General features: G+C 30.0%; 1 protein-coding gene across 2 annotated transcripts in view; it reads right to left on the minus strand.

The window, feature by feature from the left end:
- Nucleotides 1-26,513, minus strand: part of LOC134707450 (sonic hedgehog protein-like) — a 38,562-nt gene extending 12,049 nt beyond the window's left edge. The window contains exons 1-2 of one of the 2 annotated variants that reach the window (XM_063567196.1): nucleotides 26,424-26,513; nucleotides 9,078-9,935 (exon numbers count right to left, since the gene is read on the minus strand). In XM_063567196.1, coding sequence (XP_063423266.1) covers nucleotides 9,078-9,386 — 309 coding nt within the window. In that variant the 5' untranslated portion in view covers nucleotides 9,387-9,935; nucleotides 26,424-26,513. Of the gene's footprint in view, nucleotides 1-9,077; nucleotides 9,936-17,066; nucleotides 17,225-26,423 lie in introns of those variants that run through there. The other variant, XM_063567195.1, reaches the window with a different exon arrangement.
- Between the last annotated feature and the right edge of the window lie 289 nt (nucleotides 26,514-26,802).

Consider the following 26,802-nt stretch of genomic DNA (forward strand, 5'->3'; position numbering starts at 1 on the left):
CAGTATTATTTAACAACATATCAATGTATTTGATTATTCATCTTGCACACAATTGCTAACTGAAAAGTGAGCCATATATTAATACGACGTAACTTGAGTGGCCACATAAATGAATATTTTACCTCAAAATGAGGACAAGTATGCTTAAAATTGTTATTTACAAGGATAAGGGTTCTTCAGCTGAATAACACCGTCTTTAGAGCGTTTTACAGTTTCGGCATAGGTACAAACAATTTTAAGTTCAATAGTGATAAAGATCAATCTTTTGTTCTGAAGATTAACGGCTAGATGGACCATATTATATATTCACTTCAGATAAACAAGAATAGTATTTTATTGTAAGTCAAATCATACATTTTTGTCTTTCATATTCGACACTTCAGACTAAAGGTAAACAAATATAAAAGTTAGTACATACAACAGAGGAGTGAACGGTTTTAAAGTTAAATATTTATTTTAGTTCGTTAAACTATAAATTTAGATATTTGTAAATAATTTAATTTTATAAAACAAACTTTCCTTGAATATTAATTTCAGTTTAAATTGCTCATTTAAAATTTTTGTATAAGGCTTGTCATTCTTTTAAGTTTACTCCGTACAATAGATATTTTAAATATTTTAGAAAGAGAAAGAACAAAAAATAAACTAAGGAAATATAGCAAAAGAAAAAAAACCCACATTAAACGAGTTATGCATTTATGAAACACAAAAAAAAATTATTTTTAAAGCATAAATAAAAAATCATCAAGCTAGGGGAAAAAACCGTTCATAAATGTAAGTCTTGTGGTACATTGTCCCTTCAAAATAATGAGATATTCAAATAACAATAGTTATTGAACATTTGTTTCCACATTTTCAATGCTTATCTTAAATGTTCGTCTTTTTAGCCGTAACAAATGCGTTCACTCACAAAAAGTAGCCAACTTTTGTATTTCACTTGATAACAGTTACATGTAAGTTGTTCAAAAATTCAAAATGTTGTTATTTTTTTTTCTTTTTCGGAAAGTCCTGTTACCAAAATAACCGTCTTCCAACAATTGATATGTTTATCCATTTTGTGAGTAAAAATATCTGTTCATGACTACAATAGTACCTTTGGTTCATTTTTCGAGGCCATGTGACGATGCAGATTCTTCTTTAAGAAGGCACGATTGTACAAACGGACAAAGTTATTTCAGCCTGAACTAACAAGTTTTTACGGTCGTCATTACAGTTTGATCTAACTATATCATACTATTGTCGGTGACATATTAACGAAGATAATTCACATTCGACAGTAATCGATTTCAACTGCATCTTCAAATCACTATGAAATCTGGCGGCAATTGCATGCCAATCAGAATAAACTTTCCGACCAACGTTGATATTGCTCGTAATTGTTGTTTCTTGTTGAGTTTTGTGGACCTGTTCGTCTTTTTGTAACCTTTCGTCTTTTTGAAATGGCGTTGTTATTTTTCTTTAGATGTATGAGTTTAGATATATTGATAGTTGATATTTTAAACGCCATTACAAACTGTGCTTCGTTTTTATTCCTGTAGTTACATAGAGACTTGAAATTTAACACAATGCAGTTAAGTCATAAGTCCTAAGTGAAAACAGCACATAACACATCCAAAGTGAAAGAGGGATGAATATCAACTAATATTTAGATGTTTTGGGAGTAGTTTGTTTCATGACTACCCCAGCTTTTCAGAAAACAATTTGTTTTTAAAAAAATTGTGTATTGACTTTGAAATAATCACTCATTTCTGGCAAATGTTTTTCTTTCTTTCTTGACTTATGAGAATATATTCTTTGCTCGTAACACAACTCATATGATTAAAACATTGAAATCATCTGAAATATGTAACATGAAATAATTATAGTGTTTTTTTGTTTTTTTTAAAACTTATCGGAATTTGCTGTAACAAAAAGGGAGTACATGAATATTTTAACTACATATTTAACAAAACAGTTTTTTTTTCTATTTATCCTAAAATTTATTAATAATATATTATGCCTCCATATCAGATAACAAATTAAACACTTATCTTCATTCTGTTAGACGAATAAAAGATGAAAGTAAAAGAGGTATTATGACTTCCACGTTGTGTCAACTTGACATCCTGACACCTTATGGGTAAAAAGAATTTCTAATGTGGTTGTAAAATTTCTAAGTTTGAGATATTTGTTAATATCACGTTCGTTTTGCGAGGATCCATATGAGAGAATTTTATATGCATTTAACATTTATCTGTGTAGTTTTGACAAAATGAAATATTTCAATATCATAAATTAAGATAAAATTGAGAATGGAAATAAGGGAATGTGTCAAAGAGACAACAACCCGAAGAGCAGGCAACAGTCGCAGGCCACCAATGGGCCTTTAATGTAGCGAGAAACTTCCACACCCGGAGGCGTTCTTCAGCTGACCCCTAATAAAAAATATACACTAGTTTAATGATAATGAACGTCATACTATACTCCGAAACATAAATAAGAAACTAAAATAAAAAATTATACAAGACTAACCAAGGACAGAGGCTCCTGGTTCGGACAGGCGCAAAGTTGCGGCTGGGTTAAAAACTACGTGTACATAGCGATCAATAATCCCTCTTTTGGCCTCATTTCTTCAAAGACTGTATATGAAATGATTCAGTCTTTTCCTCTTACAGTGGTCGTTAAAGATTCTTTAAGTGTTAATTGATTTAAGTCTTTATGTCCATTCATGTCATATTTCCACCATGTTAGGCTTCGTTTAACATTTTAATCAGACTACATTGAACCTTTTTCCGAATCAACAAGATTATACATCCTTTATCATTGTCATTGTCATAGATAAACTGCTAGATTTCATTCAATTGATAGTTTGATAGAATAAAAGACAAGTTTACAAATAGAACTAATTAGACCTTGATTAAAACTGCATTAAATTATACAATAGTAAACATTAAAAACATAAACAAACGGGGGGTACTATAGGTATATCAGACTTAAACATAGTATTACCAAACTTTTTTCATGCCAAAGTGTAAATGACTATAATGGAAAGCTGTACGAGTTTATTTATACTTCATTCCAAGTAATCATTAGTAAATAAAATAAGATCCAATGTAAGGACCATTTACCCCTGAAACGCGAATAGGAAGAGCAAAAAAGTTCTGAAATGGACAAATCCTAATTTCATTAGATTTGTTTTCTTGACTATTTTTGAATGAGTATTATAATACTCAAAATTGTTGGGTCGATCAATTGATAAATTGACAACACAGAATTACCAAACATGTTACGAAATAATTTCCACTGGACGTAAAGCAAACATAAACAGCCAATTTATGAAACCTGAAGTTATTTGATCAAAGCCTGATTTTGCGTCTCATTACTCCATTAGACGAATCTCATTACAAACCGATTAACAGTTTCACTAGCACTAAATTATCTGAAAGACTCAGTAACTTCTGTTAAGTTAACATTTTAATTTTTTTTTAATGATTTGTGCATGTTTTTTTTTTAAATTTCGCATTTTATATAAGATATGAAGATGTGGTATAATTGCCGAAAGACCATTTAGGTAAAAATGAAATTATCTGTGTGTGGAAACATATAATTGAGAATAGAAAACAGTACGCAGATACGTTTCTGGTAAATTTAAGATTTGGGTTTCAATACAAAAAGATAAGAGTGCCAATGAGACAACTTTCAACCAGTTCGAATGACGTAGATATCAGCAAGACATCCAACATTGAGCAAATCCCATGTTGTATAGGAAGCTACAAAGGTCAGACGGCTGAAAATAAGTTGAAACAATTCAAACCACAATACCAACGACCTGATTTATGAAAAAAACAATGAACAAAAAACAACATGACAGACAAAAACCAAGCATATATAATGTAAGAACATTTTCAACACAAGAGTTAAAAAGCACGAACAAAATTGTTTTAATCAAATTTAAGGTTGAAGATATGGATAAAGATTCAAATTGAAAATAACCGGCACTTCATGTATAATTTAGCTACGTCCGAAGAGCTTTACTGTGTGCACCTTCAACAGAAACGCTAAAAGCAGAAAAAAAAAGAAAAAAAAAATAACCGCGAAAAAAAACCAAATGAAAAGTCGACTAGGTTATATTTGGTTTAATTCATGATTTGAAAATAACCATGTTTGCAAAATGCATAAGAGAAATATATCTTGTTCAAAAGTTTCGTTATTTGCCGAATGGAAATATAATACAATTTTTTTCTTAAACCATATAAAAGATTCTAAGCGCTCAAATTTATTCAATATCGATTGTTCATCAAATATCAGTTAACATCAGTAATGAGCCATGATTGACTCTGAACGAGAAAGTTTTTATGTATGAGTTTTCAGAGAGTTTTCTTGCAAGGTTCCTGACAGTATGTTTAGACAAAAAAAAAAACTATAATCAGAAACCCGAATCTTAATTAAAATGTAAATTTAATTAACTGATTGATACAGGATGATTAAAATATTTCAATTTTCTTTTCAATTGGGAAGAAATATAATGAAAAACAATACTGAACCCCGAGGAAAATTCAAAACTGAAAGTCCCTTATCAAATGGCAAAATCAAAAGTTTAAACACATCAAGCGAATGGGTGGCATATTCACTGTTAATTAGATGAAATTTCAAAATTATAGATTTATAAACAAAATTAATGATAAGATACAAATGGAAAGTTAACAAATACATGGTCCATACCATCTAGATACCACTTATCATAACATTCTTCTATCATTTATATTCTTTTTTCCCGGTTTACTTTGTTACCATGGAAAATAACTTCCATATAATAGTAACCCTTCTCTAACTATACAATGAATTAATTTAAAATGGTTCATAGACGAAAATAGATATCTATCTTTTCTTTGATATAAGACTTTTATCCTTTTAACAAAAATGACAACTTATTTTCGTTATGATCCTTCATCTTTTCATTGTCTTTATACAATTTCAATGAATCATTATTCCTTTTGATACTTCAATTAGAGGTAGAACATTTTATACAAGGCACAGGTTTTAAACTTTTACAAACACTTTTTGGCATAGTTTAAATCTATCTTTAACTAGTTTTTTTTTATAGGATTCAAATGATATATTTGTGCGTATATTTTCATTTTATTGTAAAATAATGTAATTCCAAAGAAACAAATTTAACTTCTTTTGGTAATGATGACTTATGCCCACTTTGTCTGTTTATTTGGTTTCGTTTTTTAATAATTTTATGCTTACCAATCATTTCGGTAACAGGCCTACCCGATAACAGTTCAATCCTAACCACTGAATTTTCTCACGGTATTATTCTGTTTTGTTTTCGACAGAGATCAATTACTTTCAATTGAATTATCATTATCATACTTTTTACACACTTTTTTTATCACCTTGAAGAAACATTTCCAAAGGCTAGTTGTGAATTATTAACTAAAAATAAAAATCTACTCAATAGGGAAAGAAACGATAAAGTCTTTGTCAATTTTTCTTGTGTATATAAAAAATAATGTCACGCCTATTATGATAGAGCCACAATCAACGCCTGCATACCTGACCATACACTTCGTTACTGGGACACCTTTGGATTATAACAGAAACCAAGTTCAAGTGTTGACATTTGATGTTTTTAAGATTTTCTCTTTCTAACAAAATAGTTGCTAAAATATGTGGTGACTTCAACAGATATACACAAACACTGATACAGTCAAAGTTTACATACTTATATTAAAAAACTCTTGAAACAGATTTAACATAGCAAAATAAGCGGCTTATTTAAACAAACTAGAATATAAACTAATTGCCACAACGGATGTATGGTAGACATCAATTGGAAGTATTAGCTTTTCGTCATGATACTTTTGTACATTTTTATATGTAATTTTACAGATTTTATCTGTAAATGTTTAAAACTTTGATATTATAGTAATATGAAGATGTTAAAATTAAAAAAATCCAATCGCTGATTTCTTCACATAAACGCAATACGGACGTAGAATATACGAGTACCAGGCTTATAATTTAATACACCAGACAAATGATCCTACGTAGAAAAAAGGGCGAACGACAAATTTATCAATAATGACGGCGAAAAGCACTGGAAATCACCATCATACTAATCATACTAATATAAAGCTGAATCTGATTGAATTTGTTTTCATGATTTTTGTGAACGTTTCATTACAAGTAAAATCACAGAAAACGAACCTTTCAATTAAATTTCACGACAGGACATAATCACCGACAACTGGGCTTGTGAATCATCCAAAGACGTACATCCATGGCAGTGGCATCTACACAGTAGTTGCATAAACTCATCAAAGATACCAGGCTTATACATGAATATCAATATACATTTTCTTCTACAACACACGTTTGTGTGTTGTTTCAAAACGAAATTAGAAGATATCGGTGCTAATTTCGATTTTAGAAAGAAATATTTGCATGAACAAAAAGAAAGTGTCTTCTCTAAAAACCTATTATGTTTGAAATTAAGATTATTTTTTTTAAAGCAATACAAGTTTTAGACATAACCAAATAATTATTTGTACACTTTGACACTAATTGAAAATGTGTGGCTAGTCGTTTTATAGAGGAAAAATACGAATATTTTCTAGTTAATGAATAAAAGTTAGACAAACAGGATAGTTTTAACAATTTTAGTCAAGCTTTTAGCAGTCCATAAGTGAGATTATCATTAAATAATTTTCGCATTTATATATCCTCTTCACTTTTATCAATCATTTAATAAAGAAGACAAAGAGCTAATTTCAAAGTGCATAATAGTTATGCCAGCATATATGTTAGTAACATTGTATTTCCAAATAATTTCTCTTCAATGAACCAACCGTTCTATTTTTCTCGAATCAGAATTACTCCAATTTTATCTTTGAGGAAAAATTGGCTGCAAATATATATATGAAAACAACTTAAGACTACCTAGTGTGTCTTAATGTTTATGATGTACGTTAAAACAAATTGCCAATGAAATTGCTAAATTATGCTCTAAACCAATATAGGTAACGATAAATAGTGTAATACTCTTTTTTTTATGATAGACGCCTCTGTTAGGTTCAAATCACCATTTTCTACATTTGAGAATGTTTGTACCATGTCAGGAATATGACAGTTGTCCATTCGTTTGATGTGTTTATCATTTTATTTTGCCACTTGATTAGGGACTTTCCGTTTTGAATTTTCCTCGGAGTGCAGTATTTTTGTTATTTTACTTTTTAGAATGATGAATATATTTTAAACTTTGTTCAATGGTGAGGGTTTCATGAATTGATATCAGTAAGATAGTGTTATGAAAATTAAAGCCTTATTTGAGACAACAGTAGTTACCCGCTGTTCAAATATGGTAAATCTATTTGGAAGCTGTATTAAGAGGTAAACAACAAAAATTGTACGAATCGCAAAATGAGGCAGCAGATTACGACGCAAATAACAAATACACATCCAAGTTTATTTTTTTAAGCGGTTGATAGTGCAAATGATGTTCAAATTAGGTTGACAGCAGTTATGATAATTTCTAGATAAAACTGCGCCAAATGCAACATACCAATTTGTGGTTCCTATTGACTCAGATATGAATCTTCATGAAAGTATGTTATATTACACAATCTCCTTTCATATCTGCTGAAACAGGTACTCGTTCATAATTTGAAGAAGAAGAAATTATGTAAAAGATTGGTCAAATCAATTCAAATTTCATATAGGTTATCGAATGGAACTCAAGGCGTCTAGCTGACTGAAATCAGCATACAGCCTTGTTTGATTCTTTGCAAAAATGCAAAATAAAAAAAAATGAAGAAAAAGAGAACCAAAAGTATAATGGAATTATAATGATACAGTATGGTCAGTGTCTAAATAAATTTTTGAAGTATTGATGTCTGATGTTAGAAAAATTACTTTTAACTTCATATCAGCAATACGACTAATGTGTTAGTTTTATTTTCTTCTGAAAATAACAAAACGTAGACGTGCGTTTTGTCACTTGGCTTCATAGTAAAATCGAGAATGGAAATGTGGAATGTATCAAGGAGACAGCATAGTGTTCATATTCAAAACAACTAAAAAGACTCAGGTAAATAGACATTCAATTTTCAGCTAAGACAACAAGGTTATTAAGTTGTATCATTTTGTTTTTAATACAGCATAGAATACACTAATAATTCCATTTTTATGAATCATAGTTGATTGAAATATTTTGATTAAAACAACATATGCTTTACTTTTTATTGTTTACTCATAATTCTGTTCCATTAATTCCAATGATTAAGAAATAGAGGCTGTCAAGTGTTGAATATTGTCTTACACACACCGCAACAAATATGGCAAAATAACGTGTAAAATACATGATAATTAAGATATGGTATGTAGTGATTATTAAAATTTTTGTTTGCTCTAGATTTATATAAAAACCCAAAATCAATAAGAAAATTTTCAGTGAAGTGTTCAATGTTCTACAAATAAACTTATCACTTCAACAACTCATTAAAGATTAAATGGCATTTAACTTGTGTTAGTTTATGCTCTTTTAACGAACCATGGTTGCACAATTTTTAACAGTGTTAGATAGCATATTTTCGTTCGAATATCCTTGAAAAACCTCTTTCAATTTTTCAATTTTTGGAATCTATTTGATAAGAATTAAACTAAAAAAAGTAATGAATTCAATATTTCACGGGTTGTAAAACCTAGCAATGTTTTGGATTTTGTCATGATATAACTATATGATCTAGAGAATCCAGTCAAAATATAGAATGAAAACTAGCAATTTAGAAGTCGAAAAGAAAAAAGAAATCACAATAAGTCGTGTAGCAAACTCAAGATAAGCAAACAAAATCTGAACTTCAAAGACCTTTTATTATATATTCCTTTGCAAAAAGTATAAAGTCAGTATATTAAAATATCCCCTAATTCTATGCTGTTACGTGTCAGGATAAAAAAAGAAAACTTGGCTTACTTATCAACACGTGTAGACAGATAAAACACTCTTATTTAACATCCAAATTATAATGTTTGTCTAGGTCTAAATAACAAAATAGCAATTGATATTTTTTTTTTTAAATGATAATAATACATACCTGTGTCATTAATCTGTCAGAACCGGTTCCTTCTTCGTCTTTGAATATGATGTTGGGATTTTCATTTTTCACAAGATCTTTAAATCTGGGATCATTTCGTGAAATTTTTCCTTCTGGAACTCCACTTGCACCAATTGTGTTTTCTGAGACATTCGGAACATGTTGCTTATAAACAAGAACTGTCATTTTACCCGGCCTCCGCCGCCTTCCAGGTCCTCGGGTAGGGCCACATTGTAATGATGAACCAATTAGTAAGAACAAGACAAAATATCCAGTTAGAGTATTGTTAATTATCCTATTTGAAAGCATTCCGTGTACTTATGATTTGGCGTTTACAGACTTTGACAGTGTCTACTTGTACGCCAGGTTACTATAATTTTCTACATTACAATTTAATAACTTTATATATTTTAATAAATAACTTAAATCATACTTTAAGACTTATTTCCACTGTTTAAAATTGTAATCTCTAAGATTTTTCGGCATGTTTCTGATAAATTGTAAATATGTCGTTTGACCTCCGATGTCAACTCTCGTTCACAGTTATGTAACATGATGAAAAGTGATGTATTCCTGATACTTTTGTAGTTCCTGACTTTCCGGCAAAATGATGAACCATCATGTGACACCAGTTGAAGCATATTCCTTACTCAAACATAATTCTCGTCTCTGATTGGAGAGTTTGTCTGAACATGACGTCAAATTTATACCTACCACTTTAATGACAGTTCGGCCCACTAACGAAAAGCATATAAAACTATAGAGTACTGATAATATCTTCAGTTTAGACAATCGGAAAGATCAACAGATAGCTAAAAACCACACTGCTTGAGTTTAAATGTTGGCCTGACGGAACACCTGGAAAAGAAGTGAATTGTGATAGACAAGTAACAGTTTACTTATTGTGAAGAAATCCGATTAAACCCTATTATTTGTGTATATGCATGTTAGATTTTACGGTCTTTACCGAAGGATTGATTGACATTGATTTTTCCCTTTTCGTAAATTTGTACACCATCTAATTCATACGGTATAGTAAAAAATCCTTTAAGTGGTATAAGTAGGAACGGCAAATTTTATTGGTCACTGAGGACAAAAATTAAGTTCAAACAAGTGTTTAAGATTGATTTTATTTTAGCATATTGCGGCGAAAATGCAATAAAATCGCGTTATTTACCAAATTGTTAGAATAATTATCGCTATTTTCATGTAAAATTTGATGCGTAATTATATCCCCATAAACTGGTAATATATGATCAATATAGAATTAATAAAACGTAAAATTTCTCTTTCTACGACACTGTATTAAACTAAATATGAATACAGTACAAAAATTTATGTATATGTGTTAAAAGGTTCAACCATTCGTTATTAAATATTATTATGATTTTTCATATATTTACTTATGATTTGACTGTGTTTTTCTTTTTTTTCTTTTTTCATGAGAAATAAATCATAAAATAATTGCACCGCAACAATGAATCACACATTTTAAAATTTTTGAATTATAAATTCCCCCTCCTAATTAAGTAATAAAAAAATGAAAAAGTGCAATTTTTCAATGTATTTATCTAAAACTTAGATACATATCTTAATTTTTAATAAAAATGCAATGCACCTGTTTGGTTATATTAAGTGCCAAAAATTGACAGGAACTCTACTACGAAGAACAAAATAGGAATATGGCAGTCGCAATCCAATAGATCGTTTCTATGTATGCTGGCTTTTGTTTTTGTTTCCCCTCGGTGTTCCTGTTGTTCCTTTGTTTGTCGCTTATAATTTTCCCTTGGTTTTGATTTTTTTTCTCAATCTCAATTTATGACTTTTGAACACCGTACTACACTTGCCTTTATTTGAAACATAACATAATATCAACAAGTTACTCACGAGGAACTCAAGTTTTATACAGTTTAATAACATTTGAAGGACACAAATTTGACAATTTCGATGGGAGCAGTCGAATTCAAGCAATTTTAATGATTCCAGTTAAGAAATACTCCATTGTAATCATAAATCTTTAAGTCATCAAAAGCTTGGTATTGAGATTTTTTTTAGGAAGAATATTCGAGAAAAGTGCATCAATAACAGTAAAATTTTATATGTTTCACAAAAAGCTTCATTCACAAAAAAATGTTTTTTAAAATTATTAACTAGTTATTTTTTTTTTACCGTAAAATACCCAAAATTTAGGTTCATAAGGTCAACGGCAATTCATTGCCTTGGATGTGAATTTCAAGTGTTGGGTATGATAAGGCCCATTGCATGACCACTTAAATAGGAAAAAAATAACATTCTTGCATTCATAAATATAAAACATGATCTTATTATTTTGAAAAAAATTAAATAATGATAAAGTGTAGTAACTTTAAGTAAAGACATTTCAATAATTAAGTCATCATGGCTTCACTAAAATGTTTAATATCATATCTATGACATATTCAATTGTAAATTTACCTAATTTTTGGGGGTCAAATAAAAAAGTTAACTTCAGCATTAAACACATAGATATTTAACTTATATACAAATTTTGAGGGTAAGCCTGTGGTCTCCTATGAGAAAAAATAGTAAGATGCAAATGAGAAATGTTTTTGTAGGTTTTGCAATAGTTTTTGTAGGTTTTGCAATAGTTTTTGCAGTAATTTCTTACATCAAAGAAATCTTAACAGCTAAATAGAATAAGTAAGACATCATTCAATCATATTATGACTGATGTCTTGCAGAGTGATATTTTGTGTAACATCTTAAGAAAGTTATATGATAGATTGTTGTATCTGTGATTTTGAAATTTAAGGATATTTAAAAGAAGCGTCTTAATAGATGTGCATTCTTTTGGTCTACGGATTATTATTTTTAGAAGTTAACTCAAAATCTGAAAAAGTCCACAATAAATTTCTTGTTAGTTTCAAATTTGATGTATGTATGACATCACTCTTCATAAATCATCTGAAGCTATTAGTAAATAGTTTTCTATGATTCCATTTTTACTATAAGATGAAGATCGAATATTTGGATACGCCATCAAAACTGGTGCAATATTTTCTTTTATTTCACAATGATGATGGAACAATCTTTTGCTCAGAATGTGAATATGATGTATAATTCTATGATTAATCTCCAAACAATCAGACTTAATTTCCGGATCCCATCTTTTGGAACTATTAGTAATTAGCAGAACACTGTACGTTGTTATCAAGTAATTATTAGATTGCTATATTGTCTAGTCATACTGTTACTTGATAGGAGGGTCTTGTTGGGAGCTAGTCATATATTTCTGTAACTGCGCTATTTTACTGACACATTCAATTATAAATAAGGCTTGTTTGGTTCAATAGAATGATATATTACGTTTTGGACTGTCAACAATTTTAGTTTATATTTCACACAGCTTTAGGACATCCCTTGATATCCTCATTTGCACAGTTACTACTTAGTTGTAACTGAAAAAAACAACCACAACAGTGTCTGCAATCCTTGGTAGGGAGGTTGACCTGACTACAATACGTTTGTTTGCATTGTAGATGCTAGCAGACTTAAAAAAATCTTTGTTTTTATGTAATTAAGGACATATTTGACGGCTAGACTATTCGTGAATTTATAGGTTTTATTTACCAATATCAGTTTTATTGAACATATAGTGATACGTTAATGGAAAACACATGAGTTCAATATCTGTCCCTAATATTCGGTCATTACAATATTAACATCATTTTATTTATAAAAAAAACGACACCCGAGTTAAATTTAAAAACGTTTGGTATTTCTGTCAAATTAATTGAATTTAGCTTTATATCTATTTAATCACATTTATTTAGATAGATTAAAATGCCAGAAGCCATATGTAACCACTTGACCGCGGTCAGTTCTAGTTAGACGTAGATTTTATGGATACATTGTTACTGTTTGATAAAAATCACAGTTTTTAACGAACAATAACACTCTTTTATTGATGATTATTATAACAACTCGTATCTTATATAGTGGAAAATTATCACGTCTACAGACCATTGAATTTCCATCCAATTATTTATTCGGGGACTTTAATGGTCATCTCTTTCACAAAGACTGGTCCACAAACACCTGTCCTGTGTATTGTTTGGCTAGTATAATTGTTGACAGTTTGTAAATGCTACAAAATAAAACTTACAATACAAATATCAACTGGAATATTGATAATGTAAATCTCGTGCTTTCTCAATATTTAACGTTTATTTTGATAACATAAGAATATAGTTGAATAGAATAGTTATTTTAATTTAAAAAATGGAAAAAAAGTCTTTAATCTTAATATCAATCTCTTATAACTTAATTTCTAAAATTACAAACATGCCTAGGGAGAGATTGTACTTTGATTGATATTAAGATTTCATAAAATTAGAATAGTAAAAAGAATCTTCGGGTTTTAAAATGTAACTGTGGTATCCCTGGACTAAAACAATTCAGATATTTTTATACGTGTAGTGTACTTCTCGTTAAATAGAAATCGTTAAGAAACACTATTATTTTTTTTAAAATAAATTAAAAAAATTAAAACGGAAAATGAAATCCACAAATACCTGTAAAAACAGTTTAAAAATGATATTATTTTCGTTTAAAACATGCCAATGTAGGAACTTTCTAAACTAACAGGCAGTTCATGAACCTTTTTGTTTTCATACACGATACCTTGTAGACGGGAGAATCAACTAGTACACTAACCTCCCCCTGAAAACAATTAGTTGTAATTTATTGAAAAGAAAATATTTCAGACAACAGTAGCTTTCCGATGTTCTAAAATCCTAAATGTATTGGGATAATATCAAAACATCAACTTGCCTCGAATGGAAATATATACCTATATATAGGTGTGTTTTGAAAATTGTAAAAACTTTTTCTCGAAAATGACAAACATGTAACGAAAATATATGTTTCTTTTTAATTTCAATAAAAAGGTAAAAAGATAAAGTAAGAAAGTAAAATCAAATAAAAAAAATCTGAAACTTATTTTATGTTGGACTGTTAGATTTGTTATCCTTGTGTGTAACCATGACGTAACGTCAGATTTAATCTTTCAAGCATCCTATTTCTGATGATAGCATTGAACGTCAAAATTTTAGTTTTTTTGTCCTTAACGTTATGACCACCAAAATAGAATATGATTTTCATTATTGTACGACTGAACGTTACTTTGTAAGTTATATTCAGGTGTCTTAAAAAAACACAACAATTACCCTTATATATACCCGACCTTGGTTTTGTGTCTTATACATCACGTACAAATTGATGCAGATCAAGTTGTACTGTAGTAAAAGGATTTGTATTCATTACATTATTTATGAGACATATCTATAACATAATCTGTCACCTTTTAAATAAAAAATAATAGAGCATTTTAAAGGTTTTAGGAGCGCATTGGGTCATCAACGGGCAATGATATTTTGTTCCGTTCGTGTTTTGTTCTGCTGGTAGATAACAATCAGATTGACAGCATGTCAAATCGACAAAGATTATTATATAAGTATCAATTATGTCATTCCACATCTAGTAAATGCACTTCAAATATGTAGCTAGTTTACTGAATTGAGTTGACAGATAGGTTAAATAAGCATAAAATATATCTGATTTATATATCTTCATGATGACGACCTCTGTTTTTCTGTATCTTTAGATATTTTGTTTTATCTAAGACAAGGTATAATATTTTGAATAGCAAACCACATTCCTACAAAACGTGTCCATTATCTCAATACTTGTCACACAAAAAAATTAATATCAAAGAAAAGGTTAGTTAGATATGATTGATTAATTGTCGGTGTTAAACGCCACTTTCATCACACTTGGCTATGTTTTGGAAACCCTGGGCTCTCGGTCATAAAACTTTACTCAGTACTCCGAGTACAAAAAAAGAACTCGAAACACAAAATCCAGTAATTTGATTGGTTGATTCTTGAGTCTGAGTACAAAAATCGCGCTCGAAAGTTTTATGACCGTAAGGCCTTGTCTGTTGAGATCAAAATCGAACAAACCTTGCCTAAACCTCTATGTTGATAGGCTAGTGATCACGTAATAGACGCTGTCTCATCGATATGGGTTGTCTCACTTCAATAAGATGTATATTGAAAATGGTTTTAGTGAACAACTTTCAGTTCTGATTGATGGTATAAACTATACTAGTAGTCGCATACAATGTATATATTTTTTTTATGAAGGACTTATCTTTTTACCTCTAATCGTTTTGTCAAATTTTAAGTCATACTTAATGCAACCATCCAACTCTTTGATACAAGTATTTGTAAGTTTGTTGGAATAATTGTTACAAGAATAATTTAAAACTTGACAATATGTAATTATATTCACTTGTTTGACGTGGCACATTACGCCTGATTAATTTTGCATCAAGTAATGATAACCTATATAATTAGGCTGATCATTATGGGTCATTCACAAATTTCCCCAAAAGTACACGATTTAAATGGCATAATTTATGAAGAAAATCATCAGTATATCAATATGTAAAAATGGTAATGAAATCTTTTTTAGAACCTGTGATAATCCCACACATATGTATAAATGATCACATGGATAATTTTTAATATAATCTGAACTGGTCTCTTGATACAAGAATGAGTGAAAATAATAAAAATTGATACACTCAATTAAATATTGATGTCAATTGTATTACATTTCTTCATTCATTGGAAACAGTCAGCACTAGTTTATGTCTAACTGAGTCCTGAGCTTAAGGAAATTTAAGATTTAAAAGCTAATCGGGAATGAACATCATAAACTTATCATCAATCTATCTTTACCATAATGATTCTTGAAATGATAAAATATATAATTGATAATATTGTTAACTTGTAAAAAAATAATCTAATCGACAAAATAAGACTCAATATTAAAAAGTAGCAACCACCGAATTTGTACTAATCATGCACAATACGACAGAGGACAGTATTGTGGCACGATCTATAGACTATAACAGAGCACATGTGACCACTCTCAATGCTTATTGTTAGGTTCATGTTTCACAGTCTTTAGCTAACTATGTTTTTTTTGTGTTTTGGGAACATATTTGTCTTTTCGTCGTCTTCAGTTTGTTGCCATGGAAATGTTTTCGAATTATGATTTAAATTCCACCAATTAAAAAAATGAAATACATTTTTTTTTACTCTTAAGACAAGTACTGTAAAGAACGACCTCTTAAGATTCTACCCACATATTTTTAACTATTCAGATACTTACAGATACGTTTAATTCAAGTTTAAACATGATTTATCAGAAAATTACTACAATTTGAAATCTGAGAAAAGTTGAACACGTTTGAATAGTTTACCGAGAGGACATACCGATTCTAAAAGAATAGTTTAAAAACTAGCATAACCTTCAATAGCTCGATGTCAAATATTTGTAAGGCTAAATGCTCATACCTTATTTTGAAAATGCATAAAGTAGCAAGCAAGGTTTAATAGACATGCGATCTGATTTATTGTTGGTTAATAGTTTAATCAAATTCAAAACTAACTTAATTTTCAATTACTATATTTTGGTAGTGATAAAAACAAAGACAGTCCAAAAATGTAAAAGCATTAAATAAAGGCAAGCGTATTTCTATTTACCGTTGATTTTCAAATATCATGTACCGATTGCAATAAACACTATTCCCATATAGTGCAACTCGATGAATGGGTGCTATGTTGCATGTATTTTGATTTTGATAGCAAATATTTAAAATGATTACTTCTATAAAGAGTAACAACCCCGACAGATTTTCCTATTAAATTAGGGAGGTCAATGCTAACTGAATATTGAAAAAAGAAAACAATGTACTTCAAAATAGGAATGTAAAGTAAAAAAAAAGAATCAAAGTTATTTTCAATTAAAACAAAAGAGGGAACGTGATAATGTTATATCTTTAAGAAAGATCAACTGACAAAAGCTCAGATCTTAACTCTCACCGTAATAAATTACAAAAGATATAATCGAAAACAAGTGATAATCTCCATATCTTACCTTAACAAGTTATAAATCCCTTGTTTAAAGTTAAAACTAAATTTTTTTCTCACGATCTACCCGTTACAACGGTAAATCCGCAAGTATTAGGAAAAATTTGATCAGGTTACGATAAGAGTGCAATATTTTACCCTGGGTTGGTAAACACAGAAGTTGACTTGTATACAGGCGGTCAGTTGATCAATTAATCGATTTAGTAGAGTGTTTAATCTGGGCAATTGATACCAAATTTTTGTCACCACGCCTTCTTCAAAACGTTGCGTACTTTTATTTTTCACACCGTATGATATTTCAAAATATGATATTTCGAATAAAGCTTAATTTATAATTTGTTAAATTTAACATTACAGTGAGAAAATTTAATTCAGTTTATAAAAGCTCTTGATAGAAAGAAAGATTCATAGCTGACATTAGTAGCTAGTCTCCTATGTATACATACGACAAAAATTTCGCGTGTTTAGTTTCACCTGTACACAAAGTCTATAAAACTGTTTAAATATGAGCACGAAAATAAAAAAAACCAACAATGTTAGTTAAACTTTAAGTAAACCAATACAATGTATATTTATATAAATATGTAAATTAACCTACAGGTTAACAATTGTGTAATAAAATAAGGATGTTCGTTCCAAATAATTCGAATTTTCAGAGGAGGGTCGAATACCAAAACAATGAATGCGGATGGACCTGATATCACCACCATTTTGCATTTGCATTTTCATTTAAAAATGTTTTTACATATTATTTGTCAAATGGTAAGTAATAGTTTTTGTAATAAATTTTCAGTCCTTTTTATTATTTAACGGATTTTCATTACAATGCTGAACAATCTCAATTTTTTTAATTCAGGTGATTGGATCGGTTAACCTATGGATCTATGGAGTTTAATACTATCAATAATTTATATAAGTTATAGATGAAGCATACAAAGAAAAGAAGCAAAGATTTCCGAGAATTAAATCCTAAAATTGAAACAGGAAGCAGCTAGTTAAGGATAATTTCATTTACATTAATCTAAAAAGAAATGTGAGTAAATACACAGATATTGAAATATTCTATAGTTTCACCATAACTTGATAGATCGTATTTTAAAAGGAGTAGGTCCAGTAAGACCCGTTTTTTTTGGCCCCAACATATAGTAGTTTTACAAATTGTTAAAATGTAAACTTTTAGTTATTTAATGGACAGCAGAAGCTTCTGCTTCATAAATATGGGCTTTTTTTCACAAGACAATGCAGATATATCGGGTACTAGCACCAATTAGTCATGCTAAATTACTGAAATCTTTATAATTCTAACAGTTTAGTTAAATTTTAGACAGTTTCCATGTAAATCGAAAGTGACGACATTCGTGTTAATCCTACATATTTGAATGTAAGTTGTATTTGATGATGATATATAACATATATAAAGGTTGAGGATGAACACGGATGCGGCCACTCCCATTTTGACAAAAACCATCTGAAAAGTGACATTTGTCGGCGTATTTGGTAGATTTTTCATATTTAAGCTTGAATCGGAACGTTTTTAATGACTAAATTAGTGAAAAACTTTCACAAAAATTAATTGAATCAAATGAAATAGACACTCAAGTGTTCAAAAACAGATCAAAATCTTTCGTCAGATGAATCTGAAATTTGAGGCCAAAATCGGTCCTTACCGGACCTACTCCTTTCTCATTTAAGTATTATAATACATAAAGAGCAAGACAATAACAATCAAAACCAAGGAGTAAACAAAGACTCGTAAAACCAAAAGACATTTACATCAACAGTTATAAGTTATAAATAAGAAATAACACAAACTCCACTAAAAAACGAGAATGAAATCAGGTGCTCCGGAAGGGTAGGCTTTTCCTGCACCGTATACGGCACCCATCTTGTTATTTCTTTGTTCAGTTCGGTAATGATTTTAAATGTAGAAATATATAAACCAATTATTTAGAAACAAAGTTTATACCAGGCGTTTTTTTTTAAATTAAAACTAGCATTGTTGGAATTTAATTTATACGCCTGCAAATGTCTATTGTTCAGAGATTTGAACTGAAGCTGTTCAGAAACCAAAGACACAACCGCCAATACTGAGAACTAGTCATGAGACCGCGCGGTCATCGATATTATAACGATAAATATTTCATAAGTAGAGTGTTGGCTTGCATCGTCGTTGAGTTAAAAATAGTAGCACTGTAATAATGCACACGGGCTTAGAGATGAATTTTACCGATTGAATCAATATGTTTTCACACACACATTCACACAACATACTGTGCTGAGTTAAACTTTATACAGATACTGTGTTCACTCCAAATCTAAGTGCAAGAAGCAGACAAATAGGAGTCAAAACCTTTACGCTAATACCAATATTCTTAAATGCATTAAAGTCCTATGGTTTGGAAATATTAACTAAACGAGATAATGTTTTATGTTTAATCCATTATGATAGACTTTCAAACGCAATTTTTGGGTGTTAATATAAGAATGCAAACACTAGCTACACGAAACATCATTTGACTTACATGATTTATCCTTTTATTGATTAAAACATGTTAATAGTTCTTTAAAAACGGGTCTCGAAAATTGGTCTTTCTTGCGGTCCACTTTATGAGGTTTTAAAAAACTAATCTGCAGCAATATCTAGTAAGGGCCAGATATATAGAAAAAAAATTGGTGTAAGTTTTTATTTATTCTCACATATATTAAGACACTCTGGATATTCATGACATTCATGAAAACAGCAATATCATTCATTTTTTAAAAGGCGATATAGCTTACAAACTACAAGGTCATAATCATAGACAAGATGCCATTTTACTAGCAAGTGCTTCTGTGTTTATTTGAAAATAATAGATTCGGTCATTATTTTACTAATTATTATATATATTTATTGTTGGCAAACTGTTGTATTATCTGACAAACTTTTCTACCCCTAAGCATACGTAGACATGAAATACTAAATCATTAATAAGGTCATAATCATTCACTTGGTCTGGTCTACTAAATTATAAAAAAACTGACATCTTTGATGAACTTATTTTGTCATTACAAATCTTCTGTAAAAAGTAAACTCTTTTAGAAAAAAAATTGCTCACATTTCCTAGTTGTATACCGTTCGTGGAAGTACAAGCATCATTAGGTCTACTCTCATTGATACCATTAATGACTATTTTTCTTAATCAATGGGAAAGCCCTGAATGAATACGTATAACAGTTAAAGTATTCGGTTTTTCTTACTTTCACTTTAAGAAGAACAAAATCAAATCTGTGTATAGACTTTCATTGTACTGGGAAGCTAAGTATCTTACGATTTCACATTTAGCTGAAATATCTAAGGGGTCTGATTACTCAGTTGCACAAATTTTGCCTCGTAGGTTGAATGGGTGGGTACCTCATAAAATTATAATCACATCTAACATCAACGATTTAATCTAACACACAAAAATAAAACAAATACTTTGATATTTTACTATGAGATTTAATTAAACCTAAATTTAGTCATTTATCTTAATCAGTACCTTCTGAACTGAATACAGTCATGCAAAATACTTATGGCGTTAGATTTTATTATGTTAAAATGAAAATTGACAAATGATAACATTTTAAATTGTTTCAGCTAAGGGTAATCACTTTAGTATCAAATACCCTTTAATCGTCTTGTAAACATGAAATCTAAATTTTACGAATATAAAGTCAGAAATGATGATACAGTTCAACCTCAACACTGCAGTGTCACATCCTTTATGTTAAGTATTACGTCACATTGAAGTTAAAATTATTACTTTTGAGCAACATTATTAACGGCACTTTACTTTTCAATGTAAAAGATTTAGCTGCTTGTTAATATAAGATAATATTATAAATAACCAAGATGAATTGAGATAAGCAATTTAGATATTTAGCTTTTAAAAGGAACAAAAGTTAACAAAGAGCAAAATCAAAGTCTCACACATATGAAACGAATGAAAAACTACTGTTATATTCATCACTTGAAAGGCAGCCAACATCAAACTAAAAGAAAAAGCCGAAAGATAAACGTGTAGTCGTCCACAAAACAATAAACTTAAGAATTAGCAGGAACAGTAGTTAAAACATGTGTTCTGAAAGGGTACACAATTTTCTCTTCACTATCGGTATCCGTCATGTTGCTCATATCAAGTGGATATGCTTATTATTAATATTTGCATAAAATAATGATAATTAACTAGAAAATGGTAGACGGGATTTCAGCTAAGAAAATTGTTCGTGTACGGTCTACACTAAGGCCGCCTTATACATAAATTAGAACAGCATACTGGATTATTGATGTTCAAATCCCTTAAATCTATTTATATAATATATAAATCATTGTTACACAAATCCTTAGGGAAATGTATATGCTATACCGGTTCTTAAGCCTTAAAATGTTTCAGAGGATCCCACAAGTAGGAAAACTAATTTGCTTTATGTGAGGGTATAGCAATCATATCCGAGTCAATTACACAATTTGTAACTAAATATATCCAGCCATGAGCCAAAAATATAGGTTAAGTATATAGATTTATATGTTTGTTTTGTTTGTTTTTTGTATACAAGTGAGAGGTTTAGTTAGATATAAAACCAGGTTAAATCCACTATTGTCTACATAAGAAATGCCTATACCAAATCAGAAATATGTTGTTCGTTTGATGTATATGAGCTTTTGATTTTGCCATTTGATTAGGGACCATTTTGAAATTTCCTAGAAGATTACTAGTAGTAGTTTTGTGATTTCACTTTTTAAAGTGAGCTGTTATAACTTTAAGCATTAATCTTTAACAAATAAATAAATCACCAATTAAGATAATTTTAACAGTGAGTGCATTTCAAAATAATCTTGACTTATAAATGACAACATGTAACTCCATATATATGCTTTCGAATTGCTTTAAACCACATTTCTTTTTGATATACTAAACAACAATTTCTCTATCTTTATCAGAGATGATAGATAATACTCCAACCCTATCATCAGATCAGGTGATATAATCCCAGGTTAAATTCAATTTAACATTACCAAAGCATGTTGGTACAGTTTCTCTGATGAGCGTCACTGATGAGTCTTATGTAGACGAAACGCGCGTCTGGCGTATAAAATTATAATCCTGGTACTTTTGATAACTATTCTCGCTTGTATATTCTATATAACCGCCTTAGGGATCATATGACAGCATGCTGCCTCGAGTGCGTGAGGTTTTGGGTTAAATCAAAAGCCCACAATTCTATGTACTTGTTATACGCTGAATACGCAGTTATAATGAATAAGAGTAAATGCCGGTTACCTCGAATTTAGAATGATATGTCTGTATAGGAGGGACATGTATTTTAGATAAGGTATTCCTCGGGAACGACTATGTTTAAATTCCGACTAAAACGTCCTCGTGTCGGTCAATTATAAAGCAGTGTTCATATGCATTTCACATTCAAATAATCTTCTAACATATTTAATACTTGCCACGTGACGTTAAACATTAATATATTACCAGCATCAACATCATCAACATCATATAGATATAGGAAGATGTGGTGTGAGTGCCAATGAGACAACTCTCCATCCAAATAACAATTTAAAAAGTAAACCATTATAGGTTAAAGTACGGCCTTCAACACGGAGCCTTGGCTCACACCGAACAACAAGCTATAAAGGGCCCCAAAATTACTAGTGTAAAACTATTCAAACGGGAAAACCAACGGTCTAATCTATGTAAACAAAACGAGAAACGAGAAACACGTATATATTACATAAACAAACGACAACTACTTTACATCAGATTCCTGACTTAGGACAGGTGCAAACATTTGCAGCGGGATTAAACGTTTTAATGGATCCAAACCTTCTCCCTTTTTCTGAAACAATATACATGTTTTTTTTATCAATAATCAAGAATTTTTATTTTCGTTTTCTAATTGTAGACACAATTATTTCGATCAGTATCAGTCTAAAGTTTTAACAGAAATATTCGTGTAAGATTTTCCTTTGTACAAATAATACTGAGAGTTATTATTTAATCATTACGTTTTTGTTTAACCTTACAGTTCACACGTTAACAGCACGCTAATTCATAATTTAAATATTTGAAGAAAATATATGGCTAAATTTACCATGAACAAAAATGTGCATGGTCACTTTCATTAGCAGATTTTATTGATAAACGTATAAAGACGATGTATATCTGAAATTAAAATAATTAAGTAGTGTATATTATTGTTTTATTTAATCAATAGTTGTTTGATCCCGGAGCAATTCACACCCTATGAACTATGAATTTAAAGTATATCAGCACGGGTGTTGGGTATGGATTGCAAAACTTAATAATGATGATTTTATTTTTGAGAAATCAGAATGCAATATTGTACAAATAAGACGAAAGTGACTATCTGTGTTCACCTTCATTAAATACGCTGAAGATATATAATCACTGAATCGACCCGACCAGAAAAAAACACAAGAAAGCAGTACATATTTTAAACAATATAGTTACTTTTCATAGCTGTCAATAAGTAAAATATTTGGAACGTTTTTGGTATCAAATGAAAGTTTACTGACTTTTGATCTCTGTAGAACCCTTTTTAAACGTTTCTTTTGAATTAATACAAAATACAAAAAATAGGATATTAGATAAGAGGGCACATTTTTCCCAGTTGCCAAGATTTGTAGTACCTGTTTTTGAAATACCCAACTTCCGGAAATAAACTAATCATAGGTACCAGGATTAAATTTTGAATTGACGTCCGACGCGCGTTTCGTGACTCTCGAATCCACAAAAGTTAAAGGCCTAATCAAATACGAGAACCAGTGTGCTCTAATATGCAACTAAAGATATGTTGATTTCTTTAGCACAACAAATTTGTCCGGATAATGTATGATTTTGACAGGAAATGTCTACTACTTTCTTTCAACTTGAGACAAAATAGATTTCAATGCTTGTTGAATCTGTAGAAAAAAAAAGAAAAAAAAATCAAATAGAGGACAAGCGGGCTATGAAAAACTCGTGTTATTCACAATACCCAAATAGTGTAGACAACAAGGAGGTTCAAACCGGACGAAATCGAATAAAAAAAAGAAAGAATAGCATAATCCATTAAAGGTAATCTCTGTATGAGGTAGTTCTACCCCTAGTTTCTTAATAATCTAATCTGTAAATATATTTACAGAAAACTTAAGACAGACATGTTATCAGTCAAAAAAACACAAAAAAAATCTGCCAATATTTTCCAATTTCAAACATAGAATAACGCTGCTTTTTTTACGAAAGGTAAAAAGTAAAATCACAAAAATACTGAACTTCGAGCAAAATTCAAAACGGAAGTCCCTAATCAAATGACAAAATCAAATAATAAAAACATCAAACGAATGGACAACAACTCATGACTCGGTACAGACATTTCCAAAAGTAGTAAAATAGATCCCTGTCTCACCTATCAATTTTGCTGTATAAAACAATAGAACGCCCGTAAACATTTCGTTTTAAAGTGTTTTCAACTTATTAAGGTAAACAAAATCAACTTTCTCCCTAACATTTGGAATGTTCTGTATGAAAAATACAAAAACAATCAATCTATATTTCCATAATCAAATCAGACAAATAATTGATAAACTATTATTATTATTCTTATTCATTCTTCATTAGGTAAATTAATAGTAGAAGGTGAAACGAACGAATAAATTGCGAATACATCAAAAAACTTTAAAGAATCATTAAACCCATCGTAGTCGAAAATTGTTGGAAAAAGGTTCTATGAAAGTTATTTTTGCTCATATAACACCATCACTGAAGCCTTTTTGCAACTTTACTCTATCATGTGAACGGCGAATGACTTTCATCGTCCAATAACAAATATGGTTATTTGTTTATTAAATTAACCGAATATACGATATTTGTTTCTCAATGACAAAATAGGTCACTCTTCAATGAAAATATGATAATAAAACGATGCGACTTTTATGATATAGATAATTATCAGGTAGACATCAATAAACATACATAACAAGGGTCTGACAGAGTGCATTATACAAACTTAACCACGTGTATACTTTCTTAAAAAAATGCTATAAACTTTTTTTGTGATTCATCTGTTATCTAAAGGCTAATATAAAAAAAAAATGAATATATATACTTATTCTAAACTTAACCCACTTAGTTAAATTTTATTTATACAGACTAGTATCCTCTGTGTATAGAATTGCAATTGGTATTTCATACAAATAATGCAAACATGGTGATGAAGTATGATGTTAAATGATAGGAGAAAACCCTAAAGTACTGGAATCTTTTGGTGCTGAAGATTAAAAAATCAAATATAGTCATTTCATGTCACGCTTAACACAAATTTCTTAAAACACTTGAGAAAAAACACACACATATCCAGTGCATGCATGTTGCTTTCTAGTGTGACAAGTAGATCACTTTTATGAACAGCAAACACTTAATGTGGACTACGTAGAAAAAATAAGGCAATATTTTGAGAGCCTAGACATTTGTTTTAAATAAAAACACAATAACCTAGCTACACTCTGAAGAAAATTATTTCAACTCTTTGATATTATGACGGTGAATTGAAACCGTTTCACAATAATTTCTTTATTAAGATAATGCAACCGTCATTACCCTAAATAAGTATTGTTTATTAACTAAATGTAATATTTACTGAGCTTTAAGGTTGTGACAGTGTAAATACGACTGCTTCACACGGATAAGTGTTGTCTGGGATAACTTGACGAAGTTTACACATGACATTTATGACCAAAATCGTTTAGGCTAAATGCGATATGTATCTGAAACGTCGAGACTTGTTAGCGACAAATTTTCCCTATTGAAAAGAAATCACTTGATGCCATCAATTTAACAACAAAAATTAATTTTATTACGAAAATCAAACAGAGATATTGGCCCACAGTTAATTATTGAATATCAGATAAACATGTACCCGCCGGAAGCTAAGTGACCTACCAATTGCTACTTACTTACACACATGGTAAAACATCATTCTATTTTAGGAACGAGTCGCTAATAATTTCGTACCAGACGGTTGCAACCCCTAGAGATTAAAACATTAGCGCTGCGTAATTCAAAAAAGTATAATCAGAACCACAAAGTTTTATTGTTTATTTATTATAAGAAGTCTCTACTAAGCCGCCATTCTACGTACACAATCTCCCTTTCTTCACACCTTTTGAGACAGTTTATAACAAAATGAAATATCATGTATACCGTCGTAAAAGGTATGTTCATATATTAATGGAAAATTCTATCAATAACAATTGTGAAGGATAAGTATGATATTAACGTAAAAGTGTTTGTAGACAATAATTTTAAGGAAATAGCTAAATAAAGCAAACCTGTACCCTTTGAATCCCAGTCTTTTTATTATCACCGACTCTGATCTTACAGTATCTTAATCATCTAGCATAGTGCCTGTAACGTGGTAATAGTCTGAAAGAAAAAATAAACAGTAAATATTTTGTCGGGTTATGATGTAAAACTATATTATAACTTAACACTGAGAAAAGTAATTGGTTATCGAATATATAGACAATAACTGTTTAGTGTCTTTAAATATCAGCTGTATTTGTACGAGGCTAGGAAACAAGGTGTATGCGAGCTTTTAGCGAGCTACTACACCTGTTTCGAGCCTAGTATAAATACAGCTGATATTTAAAGACACTAAACAGTTATTGTCTTTATCCTGCAATTAATTCTGTAAATTGTTTGTGTTTTGAAAAA

Source organism: Mytilus trossulus, chromosome 2 (assembly GCF_036588685.1).
Source record: "Mytilus trossulus isolate FHL-02 chromosome 2, PNRI_Mtr1.1.1.hap1, whole genome shotgun sequence".
Taxonomy (NCBI): Eukaryota; Metazoa; Mollusca; class Bivalvia; order Mytilida; family Mytilidae; genus Mytilus; species Mytilus trossulus.